The 24,399-nt window shown below is 36.6% G+C and overlaps 2 protein-coding genes across 4 annotated transcripts in view; one reads left to right on the plus strand and one right to left on the minus strand.

The window, feature by feature from the left end:
- l(3)07882 (Nucleolar protein 14 homolog l(3)07882) lies at positions 1–16,589 on the plus strand. Of its 2 annotated transcripts, none has more exons than XM_045726486.2 (16): positions 1–46; positions 1,124–1,332; positions 2,275–2,424; positions 2,530–2,653; positions 3,392–3,654; positions 4,116–4,342; positions 4,512–4,639; positions 5,126–5,431; positions 5,780–5,934; positions 6,268–6,408; positions 8,778–8,843; positions 10,383–10,547; positions 12,203–12,369; positions 13,062–13,394; positions 14,593–14,748; positions 16,478–16,589. In XM_045726486.2, exons 2-16 carry the CDS (start codon positions 1,147–1,149, stop codon positions 16,566–16,568), a joined length of 2,658 nt encoding a protein of 885 aa, XP_045582442.1. In that variant the 5' UTR covers positions 1–46; positions 1,124–1,146; the 3' UTR covers positions 16,569–16,589. The 2 variants fall into 2 exon arrangements, with proteins under 2 accessions (XP_045582442.1, XP_045582443.1); XM_045726487.2 differs by having other exon boundaries at positions 5,129–5,431.
- LOC123745678 (U8 snoRNA-decapping enzyme) overlaps positions 2,897–24,399 on the minus strand; it is a 26,447-nt gene continuing 4,944 nt past the window's right edge. The window contains exons 3-6 of one of the 2 annotated variants that reach the window (XM_069312220.1): positions 23,848–24,003; positions 20,648–20,758; positions 18,911–18,987; positions 2,897–2,993 (exon numbers count right to left, since the gene is read on the minus strand). In XM_069312220.1, the coding sequence (XP_069168321.1) occupies positions 2,912–2,993; positions 18,911–18,987; positions 20,648–20,758; positions 23,848–24,003 (426 nt within the window). In that variant the 3' untranslated portion in view covers positions 2,897–2,911. Of the gene's footprint in view, positions 2,994–18,228; positions 18,988–20,647; positions 20,759–23,847; positions 24,004–24,399 lie in introns of those variants that run through there. The other variant, XM_045726494.2, reaches the window with a different exon arrangement.

Here is a 24,399-nt window from a genome sequence, read left to right on the forward strand (position 1 = left end):
TTCACCGTGAGTGATGGTAAACAAACAGGCGTGAGGCGTGGAGGTGGTGAGAGGCCACAGTTCTAATTTTAATAATCGTGTTCTAAATCATAATTGTGTCGAGGGACAGGCATGTTGTTGTTGTTTTAGATTCAGCTACTCAGAATAAGATAGTTCCCATAGTAGCACGGGCTATGGTGAGCCCGTAGTGGACTTACCTGGCACAGGAGCGGGGCAAGTAGCACGGGCTATGGTGAGCCCGTAGTGGACTTACCTGGCACAGGAGCGGGGCTTTGGGAGGACAGGCATGTTGTTTTTGTTGTTATAGATTCAGCTACTCTGAACAAGTTCCAAGTAGCACGGGCTATGGTGAGCCCATAACTTACCTGGCATAGAAGCGAGGCAAGAAGCACGGGCTATGGTTAGCCTTGTGGACGGGAGATGTCTCCCAGAAGGACAGGCAGCCAGGGTGTATTTATATATCAACGTTCTTCACCCCACTCCCCCGAGGTCGAATTACTGACCCACAGGGCATTAGGTGTCAGGATATGCTCCCCAACCATTTCTGTTCCGTCCGGGATTCGAACCCAGAATTCTTAATTGTGAGTCGAGAACGAACGGACCCTCCAGCAGTCCCACATAGGTCCTGCACAAGGTTGTACTTCCTGCAAGCCACATATAAACATCTGTGACCAATCTGGCGCGATCTCAGAATCCCAGGTGTTTCTTTGGATGCCTCCAGCTTCGTCTGGATTAACAGACAGAATTCTTAAAGAATGGTGCCCAACCACTTGAATGGTAAGGGATTGAAGGTCGACCTGCATGAAGGGAGACCATCGCTCTACAGTCCAACCCAAGTAATTGGGCAGGGACCTTGCTATAAGTCTAACATGTATATGTACAATGGCTGCCTGTCCCCTGACAGTGAATTATTATTATAATTGTTCAGTCACCTAGTGCATAATATTGACCACCTATCAGATTGTAATCCTTTCTCTTGTTCAGCAACCTAGTGCATAATATTGACCACCTATCAGATTGTAATCCTTTCTCATAAAATTTTTCACTGGACTGGATTCCATTAAAATGAGAATCTGCTTTACTAAGTAGTGTTTTTCACTTGTGTTTTGGCACTTATTTTCAGGGTCTGTATACAATTTTTCCAAGATGGGCAAAAAGGGTAAGTTTAAGCCCAAAAATACACAAGACAGAAGGCAGTTAGAAGGCAAACAGGAGAAAAAACTTAATCCTTTTGAAGTCCATATTAACCGAGTGAAGCATGACATTGTCGGTCGTAAAAGCAAAGATGATCGTGGTCTACCTGGAGTTGCCAGAGCAAAAGCAGTGAAAAAGGTACTATTACATTCTTTTGTGTATTCTGTATAGTACTGCAGTTAGGTTTATCTATTCAGCCTTCCTACATCTTCTGTTAATTAATTCTCAAAAAGGTGCATTTTTAAATTTTATATCACCGCATGCATCCATTATGTATTAAGTGAGCTGAATGTTGTAAGTGATCAAGTTAGTTCCTGGACATTTTAAGAAGGTACAGAAAGTTTATTTTCTCATTATGATAGTTTTTCTTTCTGATGTGACAATGTTAATAAATATTATATATTTATGAAAATCTAGCATTCAGAATAGCTTCATAAACACACAGTTGTACCCACAGTAACTTTAAACAATCTTCATTCACAGATATCAACAAAGCATTCAAATAATCAACACATGTCCATACAGTAAAATTATGTTATAGTAGAAAGGCATTATTTATATATTTCAGATTTGGTCAATTGTTTATTCCAATTATACATAAATTTCACACACTTTTCAAATATATTTTACCTTCCTCATGACCCCATCAGTTTATATATTGAAAACAACGGTATACTGCTACATTAATACAAAACCAGCAACTCTAATTATAGTATTAACGCTCACATCTGTAATTCCTTCTTCACTGGTTAACATTCTCTGATGTATATTTTAAAATTTTAATTGAGTTTTCCCACTAGTCTTCTTGTTAAACTTTCTGCTTCTTACCAAAATTGCTTTGTGCGTTCTGTAAAGTTTTGATTAAATCTTTGACAAGCTTGTCATTCACTCTGATTTTTCTCCTCACCACCTTTTCACATTTCTTACTCCCTTTCTTATCCTTCTTGCCTCCTTCAATTTTCATTCTCAAAATGCACTTGTTTTTCTAGTTATCAACTGCTCCTGCCTTTTCCTCATCCCACCAAGCACTTCCTCTCATTATTCTACCAGTGTATCATAACCAAAATATTAATATTACAGAGAGAAAAAACTCTGTTACAAGAGTATAAATTACGCAACAAGAGCAATGTATTTATTGATAGACGGATTGGTGAAAATGACTCGAGAATGGACCCAGAAAAGAAGATTGCTCTTCGACTTGCTGTTGAAAAGAAAAAACAATTTAGCAAGGTAATATATACGTTTCTTAATGGCATAAAATATACAACACTTACCAATAGCATGCAAGTCAAATGCTGCAAATCAAAAGATAATACAGGTATATTTATTCAACAGAAATCACTCTTCAACTTGAATGATAATGAAGAACTGACACATGGTGGCTTCTCTCTGAATGATTCCAACCTTAATGACAAAATGGGCATCAGTGACGAAGATGATGATGATGAGATGCTTGATGGTAAGGCATTATTATATGTACTGGACATAGTTGTCACATCTGATTTGAATACATGTACTGTCTGGTATGAACAGTAGACTGGTATAAGCATCTGTGAAACGTTAAAAAAATTCACAAGTAATAGGCTTTTCCATTATACCATATTTGTAAAACATATATTGTTACACTATTGTCTTGTACATGCAGTATTTTGTGTTAAACTTCAATCAATTGAGTTTTGGTTTCAAAATGTCATATACTGAGGTAGAGAAATGCAAGTCAGAAGAATATGAGACATTCTTGAAACTTGTACACAAGTTTCCAGGAGCAATTCACTAGAATAGTGTATACAGTGCAGTACCTGTAAAATAATAAGAAATGAGTGACTGATTAAAGACAACAATGTGTTAGGTAATTTGATGGAAGTACTCATTAATTAAATATATCCATGTGGGTGCAGATGCAGATGAAAATAACTTAAAATTATTAGTGAAGATAATATGCACATGATAGATGATGATAGATGCACGCTATGGGAGAATTATTTTATTATAAATATTGTACCAGTAATACAGAATAATAAGACATATTTTTAATGTAAAAATTACCTAGAGTTCTGCAGGATAGGAAAACTTTCCGGCTTTTGTATAGGAAAACAAAATTTGATAGTATAAATGTGGATTTATATTTAAGGTCTACATTCATACAGCTTGAGAATTATTAGTTTTAAAATGTTTAATCTTTGTCTTCTCCACAAAGCCCAGTTTGTCAAAGAGAAACATTTTGGTGGTGGTGGATTTCTGAGCAAAAGAGAGGGCCAGGAAGTAGATGACAAGGATGGCAAACCAAAGAGCAGGAAGGACTGGATTGATGAAATCATAGCTGAATCGAAAAAAAAGAAGGCCGAATCTAAGAAAGAGAAAGAGGAGCAATATGAAGCTGTGAACAAATTGGATGCAGAGCTTCAGTCATTTATGACGATGATGGCAAGTCATACACTCACTGATGAAGATAAAGACAAGGTAAGTCTCACAGCTCGTGCATATTACTAGAGGCAACAAAGTTTTGTGTAAACTGTATGATTATAAGTGTTCTTATCTTAAACTAAATGTTTTGTCTAATTCTGTATTCTTTAATGGTAAAGACAAATAGGTTGGTAACAGGCTTAGTGTTCATTGCAGCCAGGTAGATGGTAAAAACTTGAGTATCGTAGGCTTTCTGGCCATCAGTGATTATAACTTTCATGCTCATGTTGATTATTTTATAAACTACATTTAACAGCGCTACAGTACTTAAAGAAAATAATGCAACCACTGATGTTTCTCAATAGATATTACGATATACTACTGTATACTGTATTTTTGGTAGAAATTTTAATAAAATATGTTATCAGTTTCATTTATACAATAATTGACTATATAAGGCCATATTATAAATAATGTAGATACAGTAGCTGAAATTTCATTGAAGTATTTATTATCAGGCCAAGAAAACTTGTGAGTTCAGAGACTATGATACCATAGTTAAAGAGCTTGGATTTGACCGCAGTGGTAAAGCTAAGGCAGTAGAGAAACTCAAGACTCCTCAAGAGTTAGTGAAGGAAGAACGTGAACGCCTTCTAGCGCTGGAAACAGATAGGGTGCGGCGGATGAGAGGAGAGAAGAACAAAGGAAATGTTGGACTCAAGAGTGCAGATGACCTTGATGATGGGTGAGCTAATGGATGTTCTGGGGGAATAATTTCCATATTTGTATATCTGTATTGTTATGCCTTTTCCCACGTGTACTGTATATTACTGAGAAAGTAAGCCAAACTTAATAAGAAATCATCAAATCTGGCTGATTGAAGTCAATATGATAATTTATATTTTTGTTTTCAGGTTTGCCATTGATAAGGACGACAGATTTCATGTTAGCTACAGAGATGGCGAGATGATTGCAGCAACAGTTGAAGCTGACGATCTAGAGGAAGAAGATGAGGATCAAGATGAAAATAATAATAGTGCAGGTAATCTCTTTCTCTTGCGCTCTTCTAAACTTATGGGGTTGTAGTGTTTATAAGTATATGAGATGAATAATAATTAATCTTGTACATTTTTTCTTTTATAGAAGCCAAGTTGCAACTGGCTTTTATGGAAACATGAGTTGATAGTAAATTTACTTTTTCTTTCTTGATGACCAAACCACACACCAGAAAATGGAGAAACGACGACGTTTCGGTCCTTCCTGGACTATTATGAAGTCGTGTCTTTTCGTTCTTAGCTTTATTTCTCTTAATTCTTATATAATACAACCTTCAAAATTTAGACTCATCTGTTCTAAATTAAGATGAATTCCAGATATCGAGGATTTTACCGTTTCGGTGGAGAGCAACTTTTCTACTCTTAAAAAATATGATATACTGTACCTGTATAAAAACAAAAATTTGTAAAATTTCTTGTAAAGAGACTAATGAGAGGTCTAGAAATCACAGAATGTGGTTTGTTTATTTCAGAAGAAGAAGAAGAAGAAGAAGAGGAGGAGGAGGAAGTGGAAGAGGAGGAAGAAGGGAAGAAGGTGGAACAGGAAAATGACAAAAAGAACAGGGTTCACCAGGAAAAGGACAATAAAAATAATGACAAAAAGGATGAAGATGACAAAAGCACAGATGATGAGAGTGACAAATATTCTGATATCCTTGAAGACAGTGAGAGTGACGAGGATACAGACCTACCCAAAGAAAAGGAAGTGAAAAAAGTTAGCATTCAGAAAACAGCAATGATGGAAGCTGCTAAAAAGGAAATACCCTATACATTTGAAGGTAAGATATTAAGTAATTTATATTTCTCAAAGTTCCCCACAAGCAATTTATATTGGCCTGGTAATATAAATAGCTTCAATGTTCAAATTAATAAATGATACTGGTAAACCACATAAATGTTTACTTACCGGTATTTTTCTTGTTTTGTTCTAATTATAATTCATCTTTAAAGCTCATTGTTAATTTTAGCCAGTTTGTTCATACGTGTATACATTATCATTTCTCCATATCCGTCTTTCATGGGGCAGGGTGATATCACAATGGAAAAAATGTGAACTGGCTTTGTAATGCAAAAATATTAAAAACACTAAATCATACAGATGTGGTTAATTATTTCTTCTTTTACAGTGCCCCAGGATTATGATTCATTTTGGGCTTTACTTGAAAATCATTCACCAAAGGAAGTAAGCCTTATCTTGGAGCGAATGATATCATGCAACCATCCAAGTTTAGGAGGCACTAACAAGGAAAAATGTGATGATATTTATGCCTATATTCTGCAGGCAAGTGGTTATTATCTACCTTAATGTCTTCATTTATTAGGGCAAGTTTTGATATTGTGATTATGAATCACTGCCCTGCACTGTTGTTTAGAAGTTATTGTAATGTGAACTTTTCTGCACACTATCTTAGGGAATGGAAAACTGGTACGAGTATTTAGTATTGATTTAATATATTTTATACTAACAGTGGACTGAAAAATGTTGACTTTGGTGGTTTCAAGAATGCATCCTTATTTTTCTTATGTAAAGTTGAATTCATCCTAAATAAATTCTTACAAAAAAATTTAGTTGATCTTTTTTTATTGTTTCTAATCTTATTTTATACTTATACAGACTCTACACGTTTTATCGGACCCAGAAGGAGAGTCTCCGATCCCCAACGTTTCACCAATGATCTATGTTGATTCTTTTATTCAGCATCTCTTCACAATCACTCAAGTGTCACCTGCGAACTCTGCAAAGGCTCTGTTACAGGTTTGAAATATTAATACCGAGGAATAGTTTTACAGTACAGTGTTTGGACCACTTTTGTTATTTATAGAAAAATGCTTTTATAATCAGCACAATCTATTTAAGCAAACCAATAAGAGTGTTATAAAACAGTCGGCAGTTCTGTGAAGACACTGTAATCTGTGGCTATATTATATTTATATTAGCCTAATTTAAATAGCAATGACCAGCTGCAATATTGATTGAACTGCATTTAATGTAATAGGCAACTAAATTAGATATATACCTTACAGATGTTTTTAAAAACAACCAAGTCTAATTTAAGTGAAGAACATGTGATATTATGAGAGAATATGAGCTACAATACAGTATTAGCAGCTGTATATAGCCTGATTTACTGTCTTACAAGAGCCAGCTGCTTTATAGGCAATCCTCTTTTGCTTTAACCAATGTACTGTGCATGCCATGATATCATGAGATAAAATATCATGATAAGATATCATGACATGCTGGTGCACACACCAGCATGTCGTGTGTGGTAGTACTGTATATTGTAAGATTCAAAACTTTCACATATACATGAGGATCACATCCTGTTCCTCAGGACTCCAGTAAACAGACACCATCTTAAAAATACATACCACCCTCCTGACTGTGAGAGGCTCAGTATTGCCAGAGCAGTCAAGGCTGGCACATGCAGCTGGAGCTCACAGCACAGCTATACAAGTCAGGGCTGCAGCACCACTTAATAATGATGAATAAAATAAGTAACTGCAATTAATTTGCTCTGATATTGTCATAGATGATCCTGCCTGTAATAAAAATTATCTACAAGGTTAAGACATCAGTGAACACAATGATAGTTAACAGTAAGGGGAAGACATTCACTGCACACAGCTGAGGTGTCATGAATCTATGCATGAGGTAATGTAACCTCAAGTTACTGTAGAAAATAAACTTGTGGAAAATTATTCATATTCATGATTTAGTGACAGGAATCTGATAATAATAGCAGTCTGTAGTAATAATAGCGATGTGCGTAGTGTATTTCTGGGTATTTTGCACCATCAGGTAACGTCTGCTGGAGTCAGCTGGTCTTAACGTGTAGCTACGTATTGTGCTAAGATTTCATTACCACACACACCAGAATTGCTTAGTGGTTCGTTAGGATTTATACAAATATAGTTATGTATATATAACATGTGTGTGTGTGTGTGTATATAGTGTATAATATGGCAAAAATACAGTTTTACTGATCAACGAATATAACGTACGTGTCACTAGATATGAGCACCATGTTTTTGAGCATGGCGATGTTCCAAACATTTAAATATATATATATAAATTCCTCATATTACACAGTATTGAATCATGTAAAAAATATATGTGCGGCAGACCTCAGCACGCGTTATTCTTGAGCTTTATCGTGCCCTTGTTAGGTACCATTATGATTATGTAGTTCAGTTCTAGACATAACTTCACTTGAATGTGTACAGAGAGGAATGACAAATTGATCATATGAATTAGAAACCTTCCTTATGAAGAGAGATTAAATGATGCTTAATTTATATTCTCTAGAAAGGCAAAGAGTAAAAGATGATACAATTTAACTATACATATGGATGAAAGGGAATATTAATATGTTGCTAAATAATATGTAAACACAAGATACTAGTTATAAATTGAATACGTTCAGAATCAGAAAAGTCCTGGGTATATATTAGTTTGGAAATGCTTTATTGATTTATGGAACAAAATACCAGGTAAGATAATAAACATGGATTGTTTTAAGCAAATATTTGATATATACAGAATATGAATTTGTTTGGTTGGGTATAAATAGAATCTGCTTTGTATGGGTCAATAAGCCTTCTGCAGTTATCTTTATTCTTATGGCACCCTGCAAAATTCCATCAAATAGAATGAGATCAGTTCCCAAGTGGATATACCATGGTATAACACCAAGCACAGGTTAATTAAACTAAATTCTGAAAAGGTGTCAGGAAAACTGGTGCAGAGCAAAGCCTAAACAGGTTTATAAAATAATAATAATTTATTTAAATATTAGATGGGTATGATTACAGTGTTTCCATTGTACATATGTAGAGTCTGTCTATAGTTTTTATAAAAGCTCTCACTGGTTCAATAAAGCTTGTGACAACTGCAAAGATAGTGAATTTACGGACATAAATCATTCACTTAAAACATGGGTCCACTGTACAGGAAATAGAAATAACCCAGGATGAATCAACTGTCCACGTAACTTTTAGGAGAGGCCCTTCTCTGAATGGGGAGATTTACTGATGGGGAAGGTAAGATGTGTAAGTAAAAAAGGTGATAGGACTCCCCAGGTGCCACAGCAAGTACAGTACAACAAATTTATTTTATTTTAGGTCATTGAAGAGAAGTATGAAGATTGTGCACACTCCAAATTTAAGAGATATCCCATGGCCAACACAGTGAGTATATTTCCAATTCATCTTTGGTTAATAAATTACAAATAAATGTAATAATTTGATTTAGAAATATAAACATACCATACAGGGTACACTAGTCAGTTGTATTGGTCTTCCAGTAGCATTTCCCAACATATTCTCTTAATTTTCTTCATCTTGGAACAGTGTATTTGCTGAATGTTATGGCCTAAAGCATTTTTACCTATCCTCACTTGCAACTATGAATACAGTGATATCTTACTTGAAAGGACAATTAGGTTCCTGGACCTTCCATTGTAAAGAGACATAAGCTATATTTTGTCATGGTGTAGTTTTATTAACAAAAATAATAAAATACGTATTTTAATTTATTATGTGTAATTTGATATAAAGTGACTTGAAAATATTAATTTTTAGTACAAATAGTAATAAATTTGTTTACATTTATTGATAATGCAAATCCTGTATTTTCCTAACTTTTCTCTCCCTCCGCCAGTACACTACGCTAACCTTTCTCTCCCTCCGCCAGTACACTACGCTAACCTTTCTCTCCCTCCGCCAGTACACTACGCTAACCTTTCTCTCCCTCCGCCAGTACACTACGCTAACCTTTCTCGCCCTCCGCCAGTACACTACGCTAACCTTTCTCTCCCTCCACCAGTATACTACTCCAACCTTTCTCTCCCTCCGCCAGTACACTACGCTAACCTTTCTCTCCCTCCACCAGTATACTACTCCAACCTTTCTCTCCCTCCGCCAGTACACTACGCTAACCTTTCTCTCCCTCCACCAGTATACTACTCCAACCTTTCTCTCCCTCCGCCAGTACACTACGCTAACCTTGCTCTCCCTCCGCCAGTACACTACTCCAACCTTTCTCTCCCTCCGCCAGTACATTACTACAACCTTTCTCTCCCTCCACCAGTACACTACTCCAACCTTTCCTCTTTATCTCATTCTAGTCCTCCTTTCACTAGCCATTGTTCATTATTCTGAAATCCCTGATCTTATTAAATAATGCTTCTTGAAAATTAAGAAATGATGATGATTCAGTCCAGGATGTGGGTTGGATATCAACTCCGATATCCAACTGATATGTGGGTTGGATATCACCTCTTCAGCTATGTTATTGTGACTCATCTGCATGCTTCTTGAATTCATTATACATTACTTCTTGAACTTTTTAAAGACTCCTTGTACTCATTACTGCGTATGCCTTTATCATTATCGGAAATGTATTCATTACGGCACACTGCAGTTGTTACACCTCTTATAATCATTACACCATGTTTTCCATATTGGGATATATGCTGGCTTAAGTATATTACACTTAAAACAAAGTTCCTTAATCAAAATATTTTTTTATTTAAAAAGCAACCAGAATGTTTTCCATCTCATGGTCAGCTTATTCAAAAGTAATGAAGTACTGTATATACAGTATACTTATAATTATACTTGTACAGTATACTCATAATTAAAATTAACAAATATAACATTTACAAATTTTATAGTACTGTACTAGTAAATACATATTATCTTTTAATATAAGTATTTTTCTTTCAGTTTGTGTTCCTGAAAATTGCTGGACTTCTTTTCCCATCTTCAGATTTTATTCATGTAATAATGACTCCTGTGGTGATATTCCTGACTCACCTGCTGGGTCGAGCCAAGATTGTCACAAAGAGAGATGTTACTGCAGCACTGTTTTCAGCACATCTTTTGTTTGAGGTGAGCTTACTCCACATCTTGCTTCAGTACTATACTTTTCTACATTGTATTCTGTTTGCAACTCCTTTTAGTCATTCTTCAATAGTTTTTATTTGTCTATAATTATACATGTCTTTCTCTTAACTGCTTACTCCTTATGAAACTTGTATGTCTCATCAAGCAATATTGGTCTCATCCACTTGGTAAGTGCAGTTGGCTAACAGGTCCTGGGTTCAATTCCTGCAGCAGTACAAAGATGTTTGGGTAATATTTCCTCTTACCTGATGCATCTGTTCACCTAGCGGTAAAAAGATACCTGGGAAAGATCAGTAGTTAGGTTTATTGAGGTCCCCCTAGGCTAACAGGCCTCATGTCCCTAGTTACAGAAAACTGAAAACATACTACAGTACATCGTGCTCTGGTTTTTTGCTCTTTTCAACAAAACCTCATCCATAAGTCTTCGATTCTCTGGCTTCTCGATTACCTGCCATTCACAATCTAACCTGGTAATTTTCTCTTTAATAATTTTTTACCATTAATATAAGGTAAACAAAAAAATGAATGATTTCAGACTGATCTTAAAGGTTTACACATACTGTAGTTCCTTAAAACTTGTGTTAAAATTTGAGCGGTACTATTATGAGTCTTACATGTAACCCCTAAAGACTACAACTGCTATAAAAATATACCATTGGCCTAGTGGTATACACATTTTCAGTAGATTCGTGCAGTTTCATGGAATGCATTATTTGGGAATTGGCAGAGTTATGGTTACTAATATTTCAGATAAGTAGATAAATAGAAATGGCAGTTGCCCATACAACTAATGTATTGTATAGTCCAGTCTAGTGTTAAGGCAGTGGAAGACAAATGTAACCATATCCAGTGTGCATTTAGACTCCAACATGTGCACATCTATAAGCATTGGTTCATTCTATGGCCATGCCTTTTTGTTACTACTGTGCACCAACATAAACGTGAAGTTCACACTACATCACTAAATTTGCAGACGACATAAAGAGCTATGGTAAAGTGGAAAGCAAAAACATTACTGAGGGTCTGCAACACTATTAAATAAAATACACAAATGGTCAGAGTTTATTCCCACCTTCTTATCTTGAGATGATTTCGGGGCTTAGCTTACCTATAGGTCCCAGGTACCTATTTACTGCTGATGAACAGGGGCATCCGGGTGAAAGAAACTGCCCATATGTCTTCGCCTCTGTCGGGGATAAAACCTGGAACCTTAGGCTTATGAATCCCGAGCGCTGTCCACTCAGCCGTGAGGCCCCCATGGTGTAGAATATAGCACTAAAATCCTAATTCTAGACACAACTTCAACCCATTCATGCCTCCTAACCATGAAAGTAATTTGAATATCGCAGTATTTTAATTACCTGCAGCAAAAGATCCGAGACTGCAGGCATTTGCAATTTTCTATTCTTTTATAAATTGATACAATTTCTTAACACTTGCAAATATTTTTTAACTTGAGTGACATAGTCACTAAACATAGTGAACAACACTAAACTTATCACATAATGACAAAAATTCTAAATTAAAAAAAATTATATATACGTACATTTGTATTTAATGTGTTTGCACATTCTATAATCGTACAGGTATTTCTGTATTTGTTTTGAAACACGTTTACAATAATTTTTTATTTTTTTCAGTACATAAGCCTTTCTAAAAGGTTTATACCAGAGCTGGCAAACCTATTAAATGGTCTTCTCTTCACTGCAATTGGAGGTCAAGATAAAATACATCTTCCGCTGAATCCTCCATTTAGACCTGTTGGAGCAGCCGCTTCCCTTCTCTATTTGGAAAATGCTGCAACAAAGTGAGCTTTCTCTTTGGAACAAAAAGCAGTCCATTTATATTTAGTGTAATAAATGCACTGTTTCACCTGTTGACTACCATCACATTTAAAGGAGGGTTATATCATAAGACATTATTTTATTGTCTTAGCAAGTACAACAAAATGGGCACATTGTAGCATGCAAACAATTACACATAAATAAAGGCCATTAGCTGAGGTAAACTATATTCTCATTATCTTGGCCATTATACCATTTTCTTTGGGGAGTCCCGTCGGCTCCCTGAAGCTATCTAAACTGATATAGTGCTCATCTGCTTACTCCAGAACTGGCTTTATAATGGAATCTTTCAGATTTAAAAACTGCTCTTATGTTTACTGTCCTCCCTCTCAGTATCTTGTATGTTGTGATCACATCTCTTCTAGTGTCATTAAACTGAGCACTCTTAACCTCTTAACCTGGCTTCATAGGGTAGCTCCATTATCAGTCTTTAGCACTTCTTGTTGGAACCAAATCCAAATATTGGTTTAGTTAAAAAAGTAAGCCTGCACATAGTGAAGATATTGAGAATAATACCTGTAATATCCTTTATATGTGAGGGTCATTTTTAATTTAGTGCAGTGTTTTAAGGAGTTACCAGATATATGTATGGGAAAAGGATGCTTCCATACAGGACCGACTTTATTTTACTGCTACATTATTTGTTTTATTGCAGGTGTAAAGAATCTAAACTAACATTGTCCAGTATTAACAAAGAGGAGGAGGAGCTGACTGATGACTTTAAAGTTAATATCGTGTGCAAAACAATGAAGCTTCTTAACCAGTTATGTAAATGCTGGTCACAAAATCCTTCAATACGTGCCATTATGGCACCTACAACCAAACTTTTGCAGTCCCTTTCCCTAAAGAATTATCCTTGTTGGGTAAACGAGGCTTCAGAGGAATTATCAAGAACAATTGGATCCTTGCCAGTCCAGGGATGTGCACTTGTTAGGGAAGAAAGCAAACCTGTATCTATCAAGATGTATGAACCAGCTATTGAAAACATGTAAGTCAAGAAATTATTAGCATTTCATTTTATATCCCAATGGGGATTTCACTGAAATAGGTTTTCAAATGTTACATGAATTGTGCAAATATATATTTACAAGACTCTGTGCCCTGAGTCGACTTTTACATGTTCCTATGAGTTGGTTGAGCTCCTCTTTCTTCCCCTTGTTAGAGCCGACAGTGATGCCAATATATCAATTGTGGTCAACCCGCTAAGCGTTTCACCATTAATCTGCAATTCATTTTCACTTCACTTGTGATGACAATATGCTTTTTGTTTTGTTTGTGGAGAGAGTGAAACTGAGTTCAACACACTTCCTTCCAAGAAATTTAATGGACTGCTTTATTTTCCCAAAGTTGAAACTTTTATTAGGACATCATCTGCATATCCCACTTACTGTGTTCCTTCTGGAAATTCAATATTTACAATGGCATTCATAAATATCTTGAATAGTGTGGGGCTTAAGACTCCTCCTTGGGGGGATCCTAAGTTCCATACTCATTGTTCTTGAGACTGCTCCGTTGAAGCAGACCTTGGCTTTCCTCTCTGTGAGGTAATCTTCAATCCATTTCACGAGTATTCCCTTGACACCCATGCATGCAAGCCTGTTTAGAATCGCAGTTCCTTGTGCTTTGTCAAAGACTCCTTTGATGTCAACAAATACAGAGTACTTAGCTGTATCATTAGCTTAGTAATTGACTATACAATTTGCTGTGCTCCATCCATTAACAAATCTGTTGATTCCTTCCCCTAGTCTACCTATTTTATGTGACAGATGGTTTAATATGATCCTCTCAAGCATCTTGCATATGCATAACACGAGACCAGTAGGTCTGTAATTGCCAGGACCACGGGACTTTGGTATGGGAACACTTATTGCACGTTTCCATTGTGTGGGAAGCACTCCACTTAGGAATGATTTGTCAAATAGGTGGAGTGATGATTGTAGGCTGGTTAAGTGAGTATACTGAAGTGAATTAGAGGGTAGGAGGAAGGACAAGATGGTAGCTTTACATAATGATTTATGTGAGAAAGCATGGATCAAGTGTTAACAGCTTACGGAATACAGTAAGGGACATGACTGGCGTGAAAGTGGTTTATAAGAAGGGAGTGAATGCATGTGTATATAAGCAGGAATGTAATAAAAAAAAATTTTCTTCAAAATTCTAAAATCTATACTTATACTTCTATATAGAATTGAAGGTGTGAAGAAACGTCATGGAACAAAGGATTATCTTGAAAAGCAGAAACTCTTACACAAACTGAAACGTGAAAAGAAGGGGGCCAGGAGAGAAATCCAGAGAGACACAGCTTTCTTGGCCAGACAACAGCTGATGGAGACAATTCAAAGGTGAGCAGCAATTGATGCTTTAAATGTTTTAACACTTTCCTGGATTTTCCACTTGGAATTACGGGCGTTTTGCTTAACCGCTTGTCAGATCACGACGTAAATTTACGGACCGTGTTTTATATTGGGTATTTACTACTCGATCGACTTGGGGTTTGTATGAATATGTTTGCCAATAAATTTTCGTTTTCTCTAATAGGCACAGTGCCTATTTGAGAAAACGGCAATGTATTGTAACTTAGAGGAGAGACTATTGAGTTGGTGACACAACGAGGGTAATCGCCCACTTCACACACTCTTGTGTTGGCCGCGATCATGATTCTACATTTATATGCATATGTCTGTGTAGAGAATTTTATTCCGAACACTATACAAACAAAAAAAACGGTGTGAATCAAGTATAAACTTGAAAAAACATGAGCAAAGTAAAAACTTTTTACGCTCACGGGTACAAACACGCGTAAGATTTTATTCGCCGCAAATTTATTTGACGCTCTGTTGGCCAATTCTACCCATGTTCTTATAGAACTTTCTATTGCGAACACATTGCTATAAAAATGAAATACGTAGCTCAAGAAATATTGTCATGACAGTGAAATAAGTATAAACTTTCAAAGCGCTGCATCACAACAGTGTCGTCACTGCTGAAATCACGGCTAACGCTTCGCCCAGTTCCCACACTCGTGCGGAACATAATTAGACATTGATAGGCATATGTCTGGGTGGGGAATTTTATTGCGAGTTCAGTGATATCAAAATAAGCGCTGTAGGATGACTGTGAGGCTGGCAACAAACGAAAGAGTATGAACATTTACTTCCTGTTTGGGTGTCACAGCGAGTCATCTTCGTGTTTATTTACTTCGTGGTGGGATAGCAAATGCTTTGGTGACATTTTATGCATATGATCTTGTAGAGAATTTTATTGCCAACGCATTGATACCAAAATGAAAAAGTAGCTCGAGAATTGATGTTAGGAGCGTGAAAAGATTATACACTTTTTTGTGTTTACGCTTGAGCGCCCAGAACGCCGCGCGCACAACCCGCTTTATTTTCAGCAAGTGCCGCGCGCACTAAAGTGTTAATTAGTAGTAAATGATTATACCCATTTCTGTAATCTCTCAACATAATTATATTCCCAGCTAGAAAAGACAGTACTGGTTGATACTGGGTTGTACTAGTGCCTTATATCTCATAAGAAACCAAAATAAGACTATTGAATCTGCAAAGATGTACCTACATTCTGAACTCACAGTCGAAGATCTCTGGTTCGATCCAGTGTTGGGACGGAAATGGTTGAGCTTGTTTCCCTTTCTTGTATAATAAAGAAATTTGTCTCCAGAGAAATGCATATCCTATTTAGTAATGGAAACTGCAAGTGTGTTATAGGTACAGTATCCTTGTGTTGAGAGTAACTTTGATGTGGAGTTTTAAAGTCATGGCTCAACTTCAGGCTTTGTCTTTGAATTTTTATCTGAAATAGTCCCTGTTGAAAAGCTCATCGTGTGAGATAGAATCGGGGGCAGCTTACATTCACACAAATAGAGTAGCAAGTATTGAAGGAGAAACTAGACCTGGTTAGTATGGAAATAGTAGATTAGTATTGATAAAATATTCTTATAATATATTAGTATTATTGTTTGTGTAAAGCAAGCTACTCTTATGGAATGCCACAGAAATGAACATAAATTAACTGTTTAATGCTAATTATTGCAACCAACCTTTCTCATTACAGTGATGCTGAACGCAAGAGAAAGCTTGGACAGATCATGGGTGGATTACAAATGCAAGAGGGTGAATTCAAGAAGATGAAAAAGAATAAATAAAACCTATATAAATATTAACAAGGTGTTGCTTATAATAAAATCCTACATTTTGTATGCAATTATAAAGGCCATTGTTTATAATGTAGAATAATTACATTTTACACTATTCATTTAATTCATAAATAAAATAAGGCTTTTGAGGTATATGAAATTACCCAATTTGAGCAGAATCACTTGGCTGCTCCCTAAGGTAAGATCCATTGTGACCATTTATGGGCAGGATTGTGGAGGACAACATTCTGGCACCAACACCTCTGGTAACTTTTACCGTGATCCCTTACAGGTTCATCAACAGTGGGCTACGTAGTCACTGTTCAATACTTGATCCAACTGAATCACCAACATAAGCAAGACTAATATGGCAGAAACTCTTCTCTTCCCAGCTCCATTTTATGAATTTTATCAAGTTGGCATTGGGAAAGGTTCAGTTTTTTTTTATGATGCATTTCTGTTTTTCAGGTCCTTTGAGTTTTAGTTTGACTTTTTTACTGACAGATGGGCAGTTTTCAGTTTATTTGTGGTGTCTGTACTGACCATCACTCTTGTAATCCACCTTTCTTAACCCTTCTGCTCTTGGATAGCGAGTTGTCTACCTCAACGACTGAATCTTTTGAACACTCTGCACCCAAAATGCCTGCTAGCCAGGAAGTAGGTGTTGGTGATACTGCAGAAGTTGTTTTCATGTGAATTTGCTGAAATTCCAGCACACCTTCCTCTTAGGTTAATTTAGTTGGAAGTAGTCTGGGACACATTGACAGCCACCTGGATAAACTTGACCTAAATAGGCTTGACCCCCTAGGCTTATTGTGGTCCAGTCATTTAATCTAATTTCTCCTCCATCTTGCATGGTACAGAGCACCACTTGGTTTCCGAACCCCTTGGGGACGAGACCCGTCGGTTATCATGTAAGTTCGTAAACGAGAAATGGAGGACTTGGTTTGTGTAGCGTGACTCCCCAACCCCAATCGGGAAACTGTAACTTTCGGAAAACAAGCGGTGCTCTGTATTGGATCAGAGACCTGCAGGTCTTTGTCCTACAAGCCTACCTACTTTGTGATAGTTCCAAGGGGTCACTGTTCTGGTGGTCTTGGTTTTAGACCAAGCCTTGGCTAGTATCCTCCTCCAGAGATTTCTGGTTCAGGCTTTGCAACCGTCTTCATAATGCAGACCAAGCATGGTGGCCACTAGCTTTAGTGCAAGCTCACAAATGAAATAGGGGAGAGGAAGATGATCATTATACTGAGAGACAAGTGGACCAATGTATGAAAGGATGGTAGGAGGAGTCAAGAGAGCTGGAAAGAGTAGACAGTTTGTGTGGTGATGGAGCCTCCTGGAGAAAATTCTGCTCCGACCACTCCCTGATGATGTGATTCTTCTAGGAGGAAACAAGGTATATGGGCTATAGATACAGTATAAGTAATTAACATAATTTAGAACACTCATGGCGTAATAAACCCATAGAATCATCAACCCACCGAAGCCGTAAATGTAATATTGGAACCCTCCAGTTCAAAATACTCTACAACTAAAAACATTGCTCAGGAATAATGGGCCTTTGATAAGCCATCAACTTCTTGTCCCCAACATTTATACTAGAGATGGTGGCTCTTAGGTAAATAGAGAAGAATATGTAAGGGTATAAATGCAATCATAGATAAGACAACAGACAAAAGTTTACTACTAAAGTGATACAGTACATCTACATAACATATGATACATATATACAAATATCTGAATATTAACCATTGTGTAGTATCCTAGTGTACTTCATTGCCACAGCAAAACACATCCCAATTGGTTAAATGACTCCATTACACAGCAGAACTATAGTGCCAAAAATCGATCAAAACTAAATATATTGTCAACTAAATTGATATGATCTTATACAATATATATATATATTGTTAACCATTAAGTATTAAAACAAAATTCAACATAATTCTGTCATTTGTTCACATGCAAAACTCACTTAATTTCAGCATTAAGTTTAGTAACTAGACGAACACCTCACATGCACAATGCATGCAAAATCAAGTGCTAAGTATTTCAGTATGTAACTGCATGAATTGGCACATGTCCAAACAGGAAGTGTTAGTTCAACTTGTTTAAACCAACACTGCTTGAAATATGTTAAGTGAACCACTCCGGGTAACAATATAGCACTCTAAAATATGCCTAAATGCATACTGTGCTTACTCTACAGTTAATATGGCAGTTAAATTCTATTGGAGCTTAATTTAAGATTATTACTTTTATACATAACATCATTAATTTCTTGTTCAGTCATAATGTTAACATAATGCATGGCTAAGAGTAACTGCTGTTTTGCAGTGCCAACAAACCTGTTGTTGAGGAATGCTGGCAATCCACTGTACATATTCTGCATCGTATACAGGGGAACACGCACTGTGCCTAATACCTGAAACATAAAAGCAACATGAATGCATTTTAATATTCATTATAACACCCGCATGTTATAATGGTAATATGATTGCGTGGATGCTACAGTAGTAGTACAGGGATACTGGGATAAAATTAAGGGTAGGACGAATAGAGAAAAGATTGACAGGCGTGGCAGTTGTGAGAAAATGATGGCATGTGATTATTTCACTTGTGTTACAATAGGATTGAGTGACAGCGGTTTAGAGAGAATAAGTTCTCAATATTCTATATGTGACAATTCACAGAGTACTTTACACATAATATATGAAACGACGTAGATAATATTGGTATGGACATTTTACTAGGGTGTGCTGGTACGATTTTCTGATGACAGATACAGTACTATGAAAGATGCGCATTACTTTGTGTGTTTCGGTTTAGTTTCTTTTGTGGAAACTATTATGAAACTTCTCACTGGTTCTATTTTTTGTTTTACCTTCTTAACTTGATAAATACATGATTGATGTTGTTTCTTTGCTTAATAATTATATTTTATAATAATTAATGAGTTCAAACACGAAATACTTAATTTTGTGACATACAGAAACAGGATAGGAAATGACAGGCTTTTGTCAGGCCCACCAGAGCTCCAGCACCTACAAAATTGGCATTGCGCCCCTGTGCAAGATGAGGACTTGATAAGCTCTTTGTCTGGCCCTGGGAACTTGTTAACTATAATTTTCCAATTTATTTAATACAGTAGCTTCCTTTCTGGTGACCCCCTAGTCAACTTGGTTTCTTCACAATTTTTCACTTGCATGCACCATATCAAATTGAAACATACAGTACCTGTATTTTGTTCATTATAATCCAGTATTAACTGGCTACCTGCCATCAACATAATAACATGTAAATAGTTTTTATTATATTTGTAGTATTTTATATTAAACAAATTCAAGCAGGAGCTTAAATGATTGGCTATAGGAATATTTGGGGCTTAACATTGGCTGGCATTTGCCCGATATCTCTAGGGCTCATACTACTGCGGTCTTCAGAACAGAACCTTTTTTAATATCTTATCCTACCTGAAGTAATCTTTGTCTAGTGACTTTCAAGCAGCTTACTTGATCTAAAACACCCTTACTAGACCTTGTGACATCAGTAGGGTATATTATTCTTGCTTGACTGTCTGCCAATCCAGCTAATGTGCAGTTGAATCAATATACAATATGTACTGTATCTTTTGGAACAGCACACAAATATAACTTGGAAAATTATAAGAAAAATTTTCAGAAATACCAACTGATTACTTTCAACGATTTAAAAAAAAATTGTCACCTGCTGATTTTGTGAAATCATCATAATTATGTTACCTGGCCTTTCAGGTAAGGTAATTATGAAGATAAAGCAGTAAGATAGTATGACTATAGCACTTAAAAGAGATACGAGTTTGTGGTACTGGGATGAAAGAATATTACCCAAGTACTTGGAGAAGCCACTGGCTTGAGTGTTAGTGGCTCTCAGTTAAATATACCAAATATATATTAGTTAAATATATTAGTTTTCTTTCTCTAATGTATAATGGTTTGTATCTCCAATATCATACATAAAGCACAACATATTTGCTTCAAAATGGTCATTTTGAAACTATCAATGTTGCTGTACTTTTTAGGTACAGAAGAAAGAGCAAATCTCACCTCGTCACCATATTCAGGCACAGTTGGACACTTTTTCTCAAGGGTAATGAACTGATCAAGTGTCACTTCCTTGATGAAGAAATGCAGGACCAAATGTTTGTTGTGTTCCACCTGCAATAATTTACAACAAAAATAAAAATGAGAAAATCATTGGTAGATCTACAGATAAGTGTTCCTTATTAGATCAATTGTAATGAAATCGAAGAGGAAAGTGATGATAATCTTTGACAAAGAGAATGTGAAAGCAAGGACAGGAATATTTTGCAATTCAAAGACCAGCGCTGCAACATACAGAACTAGGAAATATAGGTAATTTACCTGATTTACCCGATGGCCACTAACCCTAGTGGCCTCGATAAAGAAAGGAAGCCGGCGGCTTGTTAAAGATTCCCCCCCCCCCCCAATTTACCTTGATCTTTTCCAGGTATCTTTTAAAACTCAACACAGATTTGGCATTTACGGCTTCAGCGGGTAAGCAGTTCCTTGAGGTTAATAACCCTGTGGATGAAAAAGCATCTCATGTTCTTGGTCCTACATTGTGGCTTGTTGAGCTTGAATCCGTTGCTCTTCATTTGTGTTACATCTGACCTTCTGAAGAAAATATCCAGATCAACATCCTCTAACTTGTTCAGTATTTTAAAAGTTTCAATGAGATTTTCCCTGTCATGCCTGGTTTGCAGTGTTGTCAGCCCCGTGGCCTTCGAACGTTCCTGATACAAGAGATGACTTAACTCTGGAATGGATTTTGTTGCCCGGTGTTGCCCATTCTCCATTGCAGTTATGTCCTGAAAATGAGGTCTCCATGCTTGGATACGGTAATCCAAATGGGGGCGCACTAGAGACTACCATTACTTTCTTTTCCTTATAGTCTAAAGTACGCTTAATTCTCCCAAGAGTTTGGTTAGCTTTTCTGATTGCTGCTCCCACCTGTTTTGCAACTTTTAATGAGTGGTGGATTTTGGCCTCTAAGTTCTTTTCTTCGTCAATCTGCTGTAATGTAATGCTAATAATTGGGTAGTCGTGGCATGAGTAGTTGTGCCCCACCTTACCTTGAGGTGCTTCCGGGGCTTAGCGTCCCCGCGGCCCGGTCGTCGACCAGGGCCCACATGCAGGGTCTAGCATTTGTCGATATTAAAATGCATTTGCCAGTCTTCTGACCATTTGTGGAGTTCATGAAGATCTCTCTATAAGGCTTCAATATCATTATCATTTCCCACTTTACCATAAATGTTGGTGTCATCTGCAAATTTGATGAAGTGATTTGTAATATTCTCATCCACGTCATTGATGTATATGACAAAAAGGAATTTTGTCCCAAAATGGACACTTGTGGCACCCCCACTTATCACATTTCTCCATTTAGATTTGTTTCCATTTAGCACGACCCTTTGTTTTCTTTCCTTCAACCATTGTTTTATCCATTCTAATATTTTACCATTTATTCCCTGGGCCTGTAATTTCCTTGCCAATCTTTCATGTGGTACCTTATCAAAAGCTTTAGCAAAATCCATGTATACTGCATCTGCCGGAAAGCCTTTGTCTGAGTAGCTTGTTACCTGTTCCAAAAAATTTAGTAAGTTTGTAGGGCAGATCTGTGTGCAGGCAATCAAGGCAGATCTGTTTTTAACAATCCATGTTGTATCCATTGTACAAAGTTGTTCACTGAAAGATGGTGAATGATTCCCTCCCTGAGCAAGATTGAAGCTCCATGAGCTTACAGATGCGTGATGTCAGGCTGATCTGTCAGTAGTTTTCTGCTGAGCTCTCTGCCTTTTTTGAAAATAGGGGTGACATTTGTATATTTCCAATCTTTGGGGACTAACCCACAGTGATTTTGTGAAAAGTACTTTCAGTGGTAGGCATAGTTCTTCTGCCAGTGTCTTTAAGACGTTGGATTGGATTAGATCCACATTCGATCCACACCTGGGGCTTCTGAGTCTGTAGTAGTCTGTCAAAATATAGATAATTACCTAAGTGTAGTTACAGGATGAGAGCTACGCTCGTGGTGTCCCGTCTTCCCAGCACTCTTTGTCATATAACGCTTTGAAACTACTGACAGTCTTGGCCTCCACCACCTCCCCTAACTTGTTCCAACCGTCTACCACTCTGTTTGCAAAAGTGAATTTTCTTATATTTCTTCGGCATCTGTGTTTAGCTAGTTTATATCTATGACCTCTTGTTCTTAAAGTTCCAGGTCTCAGGTGATGTACATAAATAGCTGGAAGTGGTAAAAGACACAGAAAAAGGTTCACAAGACACCTGCCAATGGTTTTGACTTGGAAGATGCACAGAAGCAAAGGCTTTGGTAAAGTCAAGGCATAGAATGTTACAATCCTGCTGAAAATATACTGGAAAATAATGAGAGTAAATTGGCTAAAACACTAATGGCTGTTAGTAAATTATTTTATGAATCTGATTTTCAAGATGTAAACAAATGCTTTTTGAGATAATTCATTCAAGCAATTTTCCTACAATATAACTTAAGATAATTGACCAATAGTTCAACTAATTTTTAAATGAATAAATAACTGCAGTGTAATCTGCTATTAGGTTGCTGGATGTTTATTAGTTTCATGTTAATTATTGAGGCCCCAGTTAAATGTAATAATGTATAGTGCATTCACGGGATAGCAGTTCTGTACTTGCTATCATGACATTTTATTCACAACTTATGGTACTTTTATGGCAACCTGTCAATTATTTCTTTTGCTAAACTATAACATATAAAGAAATTAAGTAACAGTTGTGTAAACAAAATGTGTGTTAATAAGTCAATGGAAATAAATATATTGTTTTACCAAGAGGTATTTAAATTGCAACTTAGAACACTACATAGTTTTATACTAATATTTATAATTCATTGTGTTGAGGGACAAGAGCCAGATTGTATTCATTAGGCTTTTATCAAGGTCCCCCCCCCCTCCCAAGGTCGAATTACTGACCCCATCCAGGAATATGCAACCCCACAACAAGCTGACTAGCTCCTGAGTACTGTACCTACTTACTGTTAGGTGAATGGAAATGTGCCCAACCATTTCTGCCCTACCCGGGATTCAAACCCATAATCCTCGATTGTGGGTTGAGAACGAACCCGACTATACTACCGGGGGCCCTAAATTTTAAACTAATTGCACCATAATACAGGATATGCCATGATCTTACTGCATAATCAGATAAGCAATGCAACCTGTTGCCTCTACCTGAGTATTGTAGTAGTCACTCCAAGTAACAGGATGTTCCGTTAGTGACCAGCCGATCTCTTCAGCCATTTCCCGATTCAAACCATCTACTACATCCTCTCCTGATTTTACTAAGCCACCAGGAAATCCAAAGGTGCCATCAAAGCGTAGATGCATCTGTTAAGAATGGAAGTTGAAAAAATAATTACAATTTTGCAGAAGATAGCATATTCAAGAACACACAAAAATTTCATAAACCATCAACCAGTTTAATCTTTGATATGTATGTAGGACTGACCTTTGACTCTGTAACACCCCAAACAAGGTCAGATAAATACCATTAAGAGTGGTAGTTTGAATGCTCGCAAGGTATCTAATCCATTCAATTTCTAGATACTGTACATTAAATGAGCAAGTTTTGGGTAAATAAAGTACACGCATAAAGTAAGGGTATGACAATATAAAACACAAAACAGTACATGTATTGTGAAAACTTTTCTTGGTAAAACATTAAAACATACAGGAAAAGAATTGTAGAACATTGAGCGAGTGATTAATGTTATACTATTAATA

Source organism: Procambarus clarkii, chromosome 71 (assembly GCF_040958095.1).
Source record: "Procambarus clarkii isolate CNS0578487 chromosome 71, FALCON_Pclarkii_2.0, whole genome shotgun sequence".
NCBI classification, from domain to species: Eukaryota; Metazoa; Arthropoda; class Malacostraca; order Decapoda; family Cambaridae; genus Procambarus; species Procambarus clarkii.